At 34.4% G+C, this 12,802-nt stretch overlaps 1 protein-coding gene across 1 annotated transcript in view; it reads right to left on the minus strand.

Annotated features, from left to right (window-relative positions):
* LOC107660481 (serine protease HTRA1B) overlaps window positions 1-12,802 on the minus strand; it is a 37,834-nt gene that overhangs the window by 4,876 nt on the left and 20,156 nt on the right. The window contains exons 4-6 of the mRNA XM_016449791.1: window positions 1,253-1,447; window positions 374-406; window positions 6-43 (exon numbers count right to left, since the gene is read on the minus strand). Of these exons, the coding sequence (XP_016305277.1) occupies window positions 6-43; window positions 374-406; window positions 1,253-1,447 (266 nt within the window). The remainder of the gene's footprint in view (window positions 1-5; window positions 44-373; window positions 407-1,252; window positions 1,448-12,802) is intronic.

A 12,802-nucleotide genomic window follows, 5' to 3' on the forward strand; every position in this document is an offset into this window, starting at 1 on the left:
CTGCTGTCACCTTCAGGGTGTTGATTCCTATCACTTCACCATCCTACAGCAACAGACACAAGAATCAAGACACAAATGTAAATGTGAACTCACACAAAGACACCGTACATCTGCATGCACAGATGTCTTCCTGTCACAATGGGACGTTTCCGCCATTGATCATTATGCATGCACACATGTGTTTATGGCCACGGCTGACTCAACACAGAGCCCTTCTGCCAACATATGTTTCTAGGCTCATAAAAACATGCTATAAACATGATCAACCCTGGCTGCATTCTGTTACTCCTGATAATTCACTAAAAAATAAGACTCAAGCTGTTTCATTATTTACATATGAGAAGGACATAATAAAAAAACGCAAAAGTCTTACCAGGTTCACCAGGGGCCCTCCTGAATTACCGTACTGAAACACAGAAAGAGTTTGGGTTTATGAAAATGAGTGATTCATTTTTTTTTCTCTTGATAATAAGGAGCTCTCATATAGAATAGAATAGAAAACATGTATTTTACAAGTAATAAGATTTTACATTATTAACTGTTTTTACTGTGTTTTTGATCAAATGAATGCCGCCTTAGTGAGCATAAGAGACTCCTTTAAAAAAAAAATCTTAATAATTCCAAACTTAAAATGTAAATATGCTAAATATCACTATATTATATTTGTGCACTGTAAAATAGCTATTTATATCATGGTTTAATCTTTTAAGTTATTTTATTTTTGACTTGAATTAGATTTTACTATTTTTAGGTTACCATTTTTTCAATGTATGTTTGTGTGTGTGTGTGTGTGTGTATACACACACACACACACACACACACACGCACATTCTTTTATAGTCTAAATCTAAATCATGGTAGAAATAGCTCTTTTACAGTGAACATTGAAAAATGGCAACTTTCAAATTCAAGTCAAGTATTATTTACCATCATTGAATCAACCTAAATATATTAATTTATATTTAAAAACTCATTTTTTTATGGGATAAATCATGGTTAGTTATAACATAAGAATGGAAATATCATGAATAGTGGAAAGAATAAGATTATGCTAAACTACTTCTTAAAATTTTAATTCTTTTCATATTTTGTCTTCACTATGCATGTTCATTACAGAAGATGTGTATTTAAGTTACAGTCTAGTATCTTTTTTTTTTTAATACATACAAATGAAACTAAGCATCATGTCACTGACCCACTTGGCCAACAAACTGTTTGTAGGCAGTGTATGATTAACTGTGTTTGGGCTCACATTGATGATGGCATCTGTCTGGATGTAGTCCATGTCAGAGTTTCGCAGGCCCAGCTCTTTGCCCCCTCTCTGGGTGGTGCTGACGATGCCTGTGGTCACTGTGTTTTGAAGGGAGAACGGACTTCCGATAGCAACCACAAACTCGCCTGGTCTCAGATCAGCTGACCGGCCCAACAACAGCACTGGGAGTTTCATCTGCAATATGAAATCAAATACAGCATAAGATTTTGACACCATTGTCTCAAACCGTAATCCATCCTTTGATTCAAATTATACTTTAAAAACAGAATTAAGGCCTAAAGATTTTCTAAAAAAGCAAGTATGTCTAATGAAAAGTTCTTCAGTATATCATTATTATGGTATTTATTTGGTCAAATAAATACAATTATTTAAAAATGTTAAATATTTTAACAACCATTAATTGAAGCAATAGTTTACACAAAAACTAAAATGTACTCATTAGCAGGCCATCCAAGATAAAGAAACAAACTCAAAAACATTTGGATGGCCTGACAGTGAATACATTTTCAGCAAATGTTGGTTGGGTGAACTATTTCTATAAAGTAACGTAAAGTAAAGTAAAATTAAATAAACAAAGAAATAAATAAATACAGATGTGTAATTACTGGGATCTAAGCAAAAGTCTGTATTTGATATCCATTTAATCTCATTGCTGTGTTAATCTCACAGCTGAGATTTTTTATGTAAGGAGATTCTTTACATGAGGAGATTCTTGGGTTGGGAGGAATAATGTCTTGTAAGTGTATTAAGTGTATTTTCCTCAAGTGCTCTCTGGTATGGCAAGCTGAACTGACCGTAAGACTTTCAGGAGCTTTCATCACCACACTACACAGCTGGTATGAGGTTCTTCTTCTCAGTAGTTGGTTTTCCAAACATGAAGTCTGACATTGTGGATAAACAGCTCTACCTTTATCTCTATGTGCTGAATTTGATGTGATGTCTTGCCCTGTACAGTGGTTTGAAATGTTTAGCGTTCATAGATGATTTTGCAGATAATGAAAGGCCTCAAAGAGCCACATGAGAAAGCCGCACACCGCAGCTGCTCAGACTAAAGCAGACCACAGCTTTCTGATGTTTACATGAGGATGTGTCCTCCATGTTACTCCCTAATTATCTTCTAATCATTTGCATGTCTTTTGATGCACCTGATTCCAGTTTTAGGTTTTTGTTATATTATAACAGCTGTTATATTACAATACATGACTACTGAAACAAACAGGCAAACTGACCTTCTGGTTCTGTGCAAAAGCAGTGCGAGATGAGGTTCTTTTTAACAAAGCAAATCTGTGCAACTGATCAAGTAAGTGAACTACAGCTCATTAATTTTATTTGTGGAATTACATGGAACGATAAATCCTGGTTATGCACTAGTGAACTTTTTGTTGTTTGGAAAAATATTATAAATCAAGGTGCAATTAATGCCTGCAGTGGCCCCAGTTGTATGGTTGACACCATTCTGAGTCAGATTAGATCCTCCCTTTTCAGTCTTGAGATTTCAACACCATTCCCCTTCTGGCAACAGGAAAAGAGGGAGGAAATGAAGACAAAAGTGCAGAGAGAAACAGAAGAGGCTGCTCATATCATCAAGCTGGGCCTGGATGGAAAACATATCTGTTGAAGCTCACAAAACCTTTCAGATGTGTAATCTGCAAAAAAAAAAAAATGAATAAAAATAAATTACTGACTGTATTAAAGGTATTATTTTTATGGGATGTCCTTCTAACGCCTCATCACATACTGCTATTTATCTGCGTGTACACTGGTATGTACAGCTGTCAGCTTGTAGCCTAACGATAATTCCAGATGCTGGAATAGAAATGATGGTATTCTTATTAAGGGTAAAGAAGATTTTCAGAAAAGCTGGAATGACATTTGGCAAACGTTATCTGTGTGCTAAGTCAAGCATTACTATTACTATTGCTTATACTTTGGCTTAGTGTTTTGAACAAAGCCCTAAGATAAAGTGCTAAACATTTTTCATGTAACTCGTCCTGCACTGTGCTAGAGAAATTAAAATTAATAAAGAGGCTGCATAATTATTCAAAATAAAACTGAAATTGTATTTTCAGTATTTTAATTACTAGTGTAAAATAAAGACTATAATAATCAAAATATTTTATTTATTTATTTTTTTTAATTATTATTTTAGGGAACACCAGTAGTATAATTCTATCTTTCTTTTTTAAATCATTGGAGTTAAAACTAATAGTGACTATTATATTATATTATATTATATTATATTATATTATATTTAGTGCTGTCAAACGATTAACCGTGATTAAACGCATCCATAATAAAAGTTTTTGTTTACATACTATATGTGTGTATATTTATTATTGTTTATATAAATACAAACACATGCATGTATGCATTTAAGAAAAATATGTTATGTTTATATATTAAATATATTTATATATAATATAAAATATAAGAATATGAATATATAAATGTATAAACATGTAAATATTTCCAAAATATATAGGGTATGTGTGTGTATTTATATATACATTATACACAGTACACATACATATATAATGTAAACAAAAACGTTTATTTTGAATGCGATTAATCGTGATTCATTGTTTAACAGCACTAATTATATTATATTATATTATATTACATTATATTATATTATATTATATTATATTTCAAAATTTGTATGACTTTCTTTCTTATGTGGAACTATCAAATTAAGAGACACACAAGTGGGATGAGAAAACAGACAAAAGATATCTAATAGTGTTACATTTTAATTACTACAAATCAAATAAAAATGTGCCCCGATGAAATGTACAAGACAAAAGAAGGTCTTAAGGGTTAACTGAAACCCTAACAGAGGGTAGAGGAGGACAGATCCGAGAAAACAAGCCCATACTTTTGAAAGCGAGTGGAGGGAGTATGGGAGAATCCCAGCTGAGCATTCCATTCGGTCTTGTTTGCAGATGCACAATCAATAGCTTAGCCAAAGATAACATGCTACTGTTCTACTCCTTCACTCACTCCCACAACCTCTGACTGCATCTGACAGCCTACAATCATGCTCTTAAAGCCAGCAGGCTGCGTCCTGCACCAAATTTGGCCTTGCTAAATTTAGTCTTCAAATTATATGTGCTTTTGTGTGTAAAACAATATATGTTATATGTTATACATCCCTTCTCTAGTTTCTCTGACACTGCACCTGTTCGAATTGTCTTAGAAAGACATCATTTGAATCATCTTTGCTCTTGTTATTGCACCAGCATAAAACAGAAAGAGATAATGGTGAAATTGTGCCTTCCTCCTAAATTTTAAATACCACTTATTACCGACATGCAATAGTCTTGTAACAATGCTCATGCTTCTAACTTCCTGTTTCAATAAGAAATAGGTCAGTGAAGGACAGAAAACAACATTCATCAAATCATTTGATGGGGTCTTTAATGATGAGGATTTTTCTCCTCATTGGTTTTAAACATCTCTAAGTAGAGATGTTTAATTTCTGCATCAGCTTGAAATCTGACAATTTACCCCTTGCTGAGTGTTACTCAATAAGTATAGGACATTGACATTTAGTTCTGATTGTACCAGCGGAAGAGCTGAACTGTGCAAACTGGTGAAAGATGATCAGGTGATCATGTGCAAACATGAGGTGATGAGGGACAGCAAATGACGATCAAGGACTCCTTGTGAAACTTGAAGTGGAGTAGAATCGCATCTATTTTTAATTATTTAAATAATTTTAAATATATACATATTATATTAAATCATAATATTTAAATATGATTGTATTATTATTATTTTTTTAACATTTATTGTATTTTATTCCTTATTTTTTTATTTATAAAGAATTTTATATAGCATATGCCTACAACTCTACATAGTTTGACACGAATATATTGAATAAAAATTTTGAATAAAAAAAACAAAAATGTTCTATTCTAAAAACTATTTATGTTTTTTGTAAATGTAAATATTTTTAAAATATAAACGTGTGTGTATTTATGTATACATAATAAATATACAGAGTATATATTCTTGAATATAGAATTTTATATAAGCATCCAACTCTAGAAAATTTGACACTAATATATTGTTTGAATAAACAATAAAAATATTCCATTCTAAAAAACTTAAGATGTTTTTTTTTTCTTTAACTCCCATAATAATAGCTACAATTCTGCTCGAGGCATCCAGTTTATTATTATTTAAATGTATTGTATTTCATTTATTATATTCTATATTAAATATTGATATTATTTTTATATTGATCTATATAGAATTTATAAAGCATTTAATTAGTATGTTTATTTATTTACAATTTATTCTTTTTATTTTATATTTATATAAAATTTTATATATGTAGGCCTACAACTCTAAATAGCTGACACTACATATAGTTTGAAATACAAATATTCCATTTGTGGTGTTTGGCAAGCAAATACCGATTTCTCATACCCTCTAATCCTGAGTCTAGATGTTTCCTATTTTCTTTTAGTTTCATTTCCCATCAGTCAGCTAACCAAAACATAATGTTCACTGATCGTCCTACAGGGCAATTTAATCAGCTTGTGTCGTCTGTAAAAGTGGAAACGGATTTGACGACTATTTCATTAAATCCCTCTAATCTCTTTACAAGTGGATCACTGAAGTGAATTTAGAAAGCTCTCTGAGAAGAGAAAACAAACAACCCCTGCCAGACCCACAAAGATGAATTATCCCAACTGATGAGTCAGATTTTACAGGACCGTTTCCACAGGGCAAAATGACTGGCCTGATTTCAGACAACTCAGCCTCGATGTAGGTCCAATCTGAACTGATGTTTTGTGTCTGTTTGTCTCTTGCTGAAACTTTAGCCCATGACTCAGTGTGCTCAAGATGTCCCATTTATCAAGGAAGAGGTTATTGGGAATTGCTGTGTATTTAATTCAAGACTGTTTTTTTTACTATGTTAAAATTCTGGGTATGATTGTCAAAAATAACCCAGATCTATTTGGAATTAATACAATTCACCAAAAATCCCAAAGTGAAAGAATATCATGTAAAAACAGTTAATCTTTAATATTATATTCACTCATCAAGCTCAAACAGTAGAGCATGGCACTAGCAATGTTCAAATCAAATTTTTATCATGTGAACATAAAATTAAGGTTGAACCACTGATGTCACATGGACTATTTTAACGATGTCCTTACTACCTTTCTGGGCCTTGAACGTAGTAGTTGCGTTGCTGTCTCTATGTAGGGTCCAGAAGCTCTCATATTTGATCAGAAACATCTTAATTTGTGTTCCAAAAATGACAGAAGGTCTTACGGGTTTGGAACAACATGAGGGTGAGCAAATAATAGCAGAATTCTCATTTTTGGGTAAACAATTCCTTTAAGTCTTCAGTGTATGCTGTCTAAAGGCATCCTGGGGATGTAATTATTTTCAATGTTGAAGATGCCCTCTCAGCACACCCATAAAGATGATAGGAAAACCATGCATATTCTAACGGCATTCTCTCTGTCTTAGGGTGACTGTCATTTTAGCATGGCCTCAATGGTTAATTGGTTAAAATACGAAAAAACAACTATGCAACTATCCTGATCCAAACAACATCCATAAACACAGTATTGGATGAGACAACTCTTCTGTAAAGAATTCCGTTGTTTTGAAAAGGTTGTTGACTCAAAGGACACATGATATGGATATGTGTTTATTGTGAGCAAAACTTCCATCTAGAGAAAATCAATCCCAGCTGAGCCCTTTAAAACTCCCATGTTCTGCCAGAAAGAGCAGGAATCTTCAACTAGCTCTTCCTGTTTCTCAGCAACCGTAAATCAGATCCCATTGGGCTGGTGTTTCCAAAGTCACAGTTACCCTGGAGTGGGTTAAAGTTTTTGCCAAATCCTAGCTTTTAGCATCACTATAATACAGTAGATGTGAATGCAAGAACACAGTGCCCTGAAGATTCCAAATAAAATATTGCCGTGCATTTCCCACAAAGGGACATATTCATAAATTAATTGTGACATTTCAAAAACATAGCTCTAAATCATCCATTTATCACTTTTTCACATAATTTCTGAATGACAGACTTTGCAATAAGGAGTCTGACCCAATTTTGGTGTCTTGCCCCATCATGGAAAAACTCAGCAAGACTGCTTTCTTGGAAGACAAGACCAAACCCTTTCAAATATGTGCTGAAACAACTCAGGATGAATGACGACTGCATGTCTGCCAGACTTTGTCTCCTAAACACCCCGAAGGATGTCAAGACTCCTTGTATGTCTTTGAACTGGCATCGATCAGCTTTGAATGCAAAACTGCCAGAACGAATGTTTGCGGACTAGCTTTGTGGTGTGCATTAACCACTGGAAAAGTACGCACATAAAAAGAATTCAATGACAAAACCAGCTGCTGTTTACCCAAGAATTGTTTACCCTCATTTGTATAAGCAGTATGTCAACAGCCAAACATTGAAGGCCGCTCTTTCTTTGCTCTGATGAGTCAGGAAGATGTGTCTGAGCAAGACTTCTACACTACATGGGCCTTAACCAATACCAGCCTCAAAAACTGACCCAGATTTTAGGAGACATGTGCCCTTAAAGGCAAATTTCCACTAATGGGGCCTATTTAGAGAAGTTACAACCGTACCAGGGTAGCATGCAGGCATTGCAAATGAGCAAAGATCATCTTCAAATGATCTTTTCAGTGCATTGACATGCATTCCTTGTTATTGAGAGAGGAATGTTGCCAGCAGGGCTTCCCAAATTGCTTTAAAGGGGAATTTCAGATGGAACAATCGGACCCAAATTAAGTTGGATCCAGCCAACTAATTCACACTAATTGTTTTAGGCCAGGCATATGAATGTGCAGTGGCCTCAAAAAGTATTTGGACACTTTTGCCACAATTTAAATGTCCCAGTTTAATTGTATGACAAGTGACATCTGCAAACTAGATGCTAGAACTTTAACTTCCATTTTTGCATCAGTTTTGCAATGAATTTTAATTAATAGGCATGGAAGTGTTTTTTATTGGATGCATGAAGATAGTTCATACTTCAAAGCTACTTTTTAAAGAACATTTTGCTTTAAAAAGTAGCTTATGCTATTTGTTTAAAATGATACATCTTTGTTTGATATAGTATTTTGTACCTATTTTAATGTTGACTGCAGAGATATTCTTATTATGGGGATGTTATTATTAAAATCTTCAAACTCAAAGTTAAAATAGAAAATTATTAAACACAAATGTGTAAAGTCTAAAGAAGTTGCATATGTGCTGATATGTCCTCTTTTTCTTTCTTTTTTTTTTTTTGTGGCATTGGCTAAAATGTACCGCTTTTGGCTTTGTTTTCTAATTGACATACTCTCTACAGTCCTTTTTGCTCTGCTTTGACTGTTCTCTGTAGATTCCACTGTCTGAAACGCTACAGTGACAGTCATGGCCAAAAGATTTGGCAGTGACATAAATTTTGTGTTTTGCAAAATTTGCTGCCTTAAGCTGTTGTGGTGTTCATTCACATTGTTTCTAGATTATTGTGTAGAGTGATCAGATGCATTTTAAATAATTGCTAAAAGCTTTATTGGCCAAAAAATGAACTTTTCACACACAAAAAAACAAAACAAATTTAACTGTTTTTTGATCCTGACACAAAATGACCAGCTAACATTAATTGACTAATCATATCAGCAGCACATGTGAAAGTATGAATGAGTACTAGTCAGGTGAATTCACTATCATACTAATTAGACTGTAAGAGCAGACTGATTGCTATAAAAGGAGGGAAGAAGGGCTTCCAATCATTGTGTTCTTGTTAACAATGGTTACCTCCAAAGAAACACGTGCAGCCATCATCGCTTTGCATCAAAATGGCCTCCAGGAATGACAGCAGGTTGGTGTGAGAGCATCTGCACACACAGTGAGGCCAAGACTTTTGGATAACGGCCTGGTGTCAAGAAGGGCAGCAAAGAAGCCACTTCTCTTCAAGAAAAACGTCATGGACAGACTGAAATTCTGCAGCAAGTACAAGGATTGGACAGAAGAAGACTGGTGCAAAGTTATTTTCTCTGATGACGCTCCCTTCCAACTGTTGATCAATCGATTGTTCGGAGAAGAAAAGGTGAACGCTACCATGAGTCCTGTGTGTTGTGCCAACAGTGAAGCATCCTGAGACCATCCATGTGTGGAGTTGCTTTTCAACCAAGCCGAGAACTAATAAGGCAAGAATGGATCGCCATCAGTCAGGATTTGGCCCAGAAGCTAATATTCAGCATGCCAGAGCGAATTTCAGAGGCTATGAAGAACAAGGGTCAACACTGTAAATATTGACTCATTATATATTTTTTGCCAATACAAGCCTTTAGAACTTATGATATGCTTATCACTGTTTTTCAGCATACTATAGAAACATGTGGAAAAATAATCTACAAATACTGAAGCAGCAAACTTTGCAAAACACAAAATTTATGTCACTGCCAAAACTTTTGGCCATGACTGTACAACTGGTCACAAAAGTAGTTTGACCAATCGCGCTTGAGCAATAGCCCTCAGGCACTGTACATAATCGACTGATGCCCAAACTACTTTTCACTCATTTACCTTCAGCAAGTATGAAAACAATAGAAAAGCAAAAGCCAAACCCAGACATTTTAGGAAATGTAGAAATCCCGGCCAGGTCATGTCTGGGAAAAAGAGGATGTTTGGTCACTCTAAAATTAAGAACAATAATGAAATTTGCATGCTCAGACTGTCATCAAACATCCCATCAGTCTTAAACACAACTGCAGACAGCTGTACATCTCAGCTGGCGTTTTGAGACCATTTAATGACAGGGCCTTCTCCTGAGCCTGTAGTAAATTAAAAAGCACACAGTATTGTCAGGCTTGTTCATCTGTTTGTGTAGTCTTCTAATAACATGAAGCTACTAATAGGGAACATAACCCACATCAATGAGCATATCCCGCAAACCAAAAAATCTGAATAAACAAAGGGCCCAGATAAAAGAGACAAGATTGAACCTAGCCTTCTGCATATACCATTTTCTGTGGCAGTCTGAGATTTTGTGGTATCCATAATCCATCTTTGAATTCTAGTTACCCTGCACTTGAGCAGCTATTTTCAGTTATGCAAGTTCAGCTCCTCTTCAACTGAATAGGGAAAATATGGAAATCTCAAATCCCATTTTCCAAACTTACATTTCAATTACATATTTCAAATCAGCAATCAAAACTGACATAAATGGTAAACCCCCAGATGACATATATTTCAAGTTGGTCCAGCCAATGCATGTGCAGTGCAGTGTAGAGTAAAGGCTGAATGCAAGGGTCAAATAAAGACCAGATCTTTGTCGACTGGCTCTTTTATTTGGAAGAAGGGACTTATTTTTCTGGAGCTGCCAATGTTCCAATTTCTCCTATTTTTTAGTTTTATTTGATCATAATACTAAACATTTAAATATCATCTTACTAAGATATATTACTGGGAGATGAGTGACAACTGATATTTATATGCATTTTGTCTGTTATAAAGATCTCATTGATTTAGATGAAAAGCTTTTTTTGCCCGTATACATATCAGCAACTGCACTACTGTAAATTGCATACATTTGCTCAGTTTGGGCCTCTGAATAAAACTGAGGTGTTTTCTTCCTCCTCAATTATGAGCTCCTTAGCTCCATTAAAGCTGGATGTATCAAATATGATACTCAACAAAAAACACGTGCAAACTTTTTTTTTTATATATATTTTTGTTTAAAAGTTCAATAAACTGTTCAGATGACGGTGTTGCATGTTTTGCACACATTTGTGATTCTTGTGTGCAACCATGCATCAGTAATATTATAGAATCTGTAAACCAGAAATTCCTGAATGTACATTAATTCACAAACAACTATCTATCAGATCTGTCTATTTCATCTACGAGCATCGTGTTTGGCAGACAAATGAACAGCTGTTAAATAAAGACAGCCGTGTATAGTCAGACCTGGAGTGGAAATACATCCTGACATACGTCCCTCCTGCCAAAGCTTGCGTTGTGACCCAGATCTTATAAACAGCAGATATACACGTTTTTAAACATTCACACATGTACACTGATGTTTCATAAGTATTATGACCCAGATCTAAATGCAGACGACTCTGTGTTAGTCATCCTTACCAGATATTTCCCCTCACCCCTCTCACCCTGATGTGGCCTGTCGAGACCCGTCTACAACATTTATGTGATACAAACTGGAACTCAAAGAGTAACATGCTCTAACATGCTCTACTGGCATCTGTTTTCCTCTGTATCTCTGCAGGGTATGCTTTTCTCATCCAAGGTTAGGCCTGTTTCACACATCCTGCATCTGCAAGTTATAGCAGCAGCAGCGCCACAATTCTTGGGCCGATACAAAACTTTCATCATAGGCCCCCTTTGCAAAAAAGTCTGTTTGTCCAGTTGTCCCACCAATTATGCAGCCCTGTGCCGCAGTATAACTAGAAATGCACAGTTATTATAAAATGTATGGCTGATAATTAATGTACAATGATAAGTGTTTCACTCTGCTTATACATTTGATATACGTTTTGTAATGTTTGACTAATAATAATAATATTATATTTTAATATATAAATTATGGTAAATATGCATTATCTAATTAAATATGCATTCATTTGCATGCATTTCCTGAGCAAAAATTTGACATTTGAAAAAAGCCATGTTCTTGTTCACATTCTTGTTTTAATTTGTTGACATTTTAGAGTTGAAGGTTCTTTTTTATCACTTGATAAATCAAAAATACTGTCAACGGCCATTAAATATAAATTTGAACCATACTTTAAAGAGTAAAATATTATATAAATCAGGTAAAAGTTATATGAATAAACCCCTCTGTTAAAATCTTCAGAATATTGAAAATCTATAATAAATCAGTAAAGTTTGGTGTACGTATGTTTGGTGTATGTGCAGATTTCTGGCTCAGTGCATTAAAAAAATAGATTTTGATAGAATGACCTTTAAAGATATGTATTTTAATTGAAATCTACAGACAAAAATAGATAAAGTGTGAATGAGTGTGAAAATGAGATAAACACTGTTTTCTCTCCACTAGTCTGAAAAAAAGAAAGTTATAAAAGCAAAATAGCCTACAATTTTAAAATTGACTAGTGACTGGAAGAACTGGAATGTAGTTTCCAAATAAACCCAAACTTCAAACTGAAGCTATAAACTGCTAAAATCAAGCAGATTATTCATATCTGCTAAATAGAAAGTGCTTGTGTGCCAGTCACTGCATGTGGAATCTGCATCGAACATAACCAAGTAATTCCCTCCATTTTTATGTGGCTTCATAAAAACAGACTATATAACAAAGACTGAGTACATAATTAGGTCTATGGTGAATTTTCACTCTATTTTCTGCTGAATTCAAAGTGCTATGCACAGCAAAAATAGGAGCACATAAACTATACTTGTAGATCTGTTTCTGTGGCGCTGCTACGCAGTGACTCAATGCTTATGCATGCAGCCTGAATGAATACTGTAACATACATTTTTATATATATATATATATATATATATATATATAT

Source organism: Sinocyclocheilus anshuiensis, unplaced genomic scaffold (genome assembly GCF_001515605.1).
Source record: "Sinocyclocheilus anshuiensis isolate Anshui unplaced genomic scaffold, SAMN03320099.WGS_v1.1 scaffold1449, whole genome shotgun sequence".
In the NCBI taxonomy this organism is placed as follows: domain Eukaryota; kingdom Metazoa; phylum Chordata; class Actinopteri; order Cypriniformes; family Cyprinidae; genus Sinocyclocheilus; species Sinocyclocheilus anshuiensis.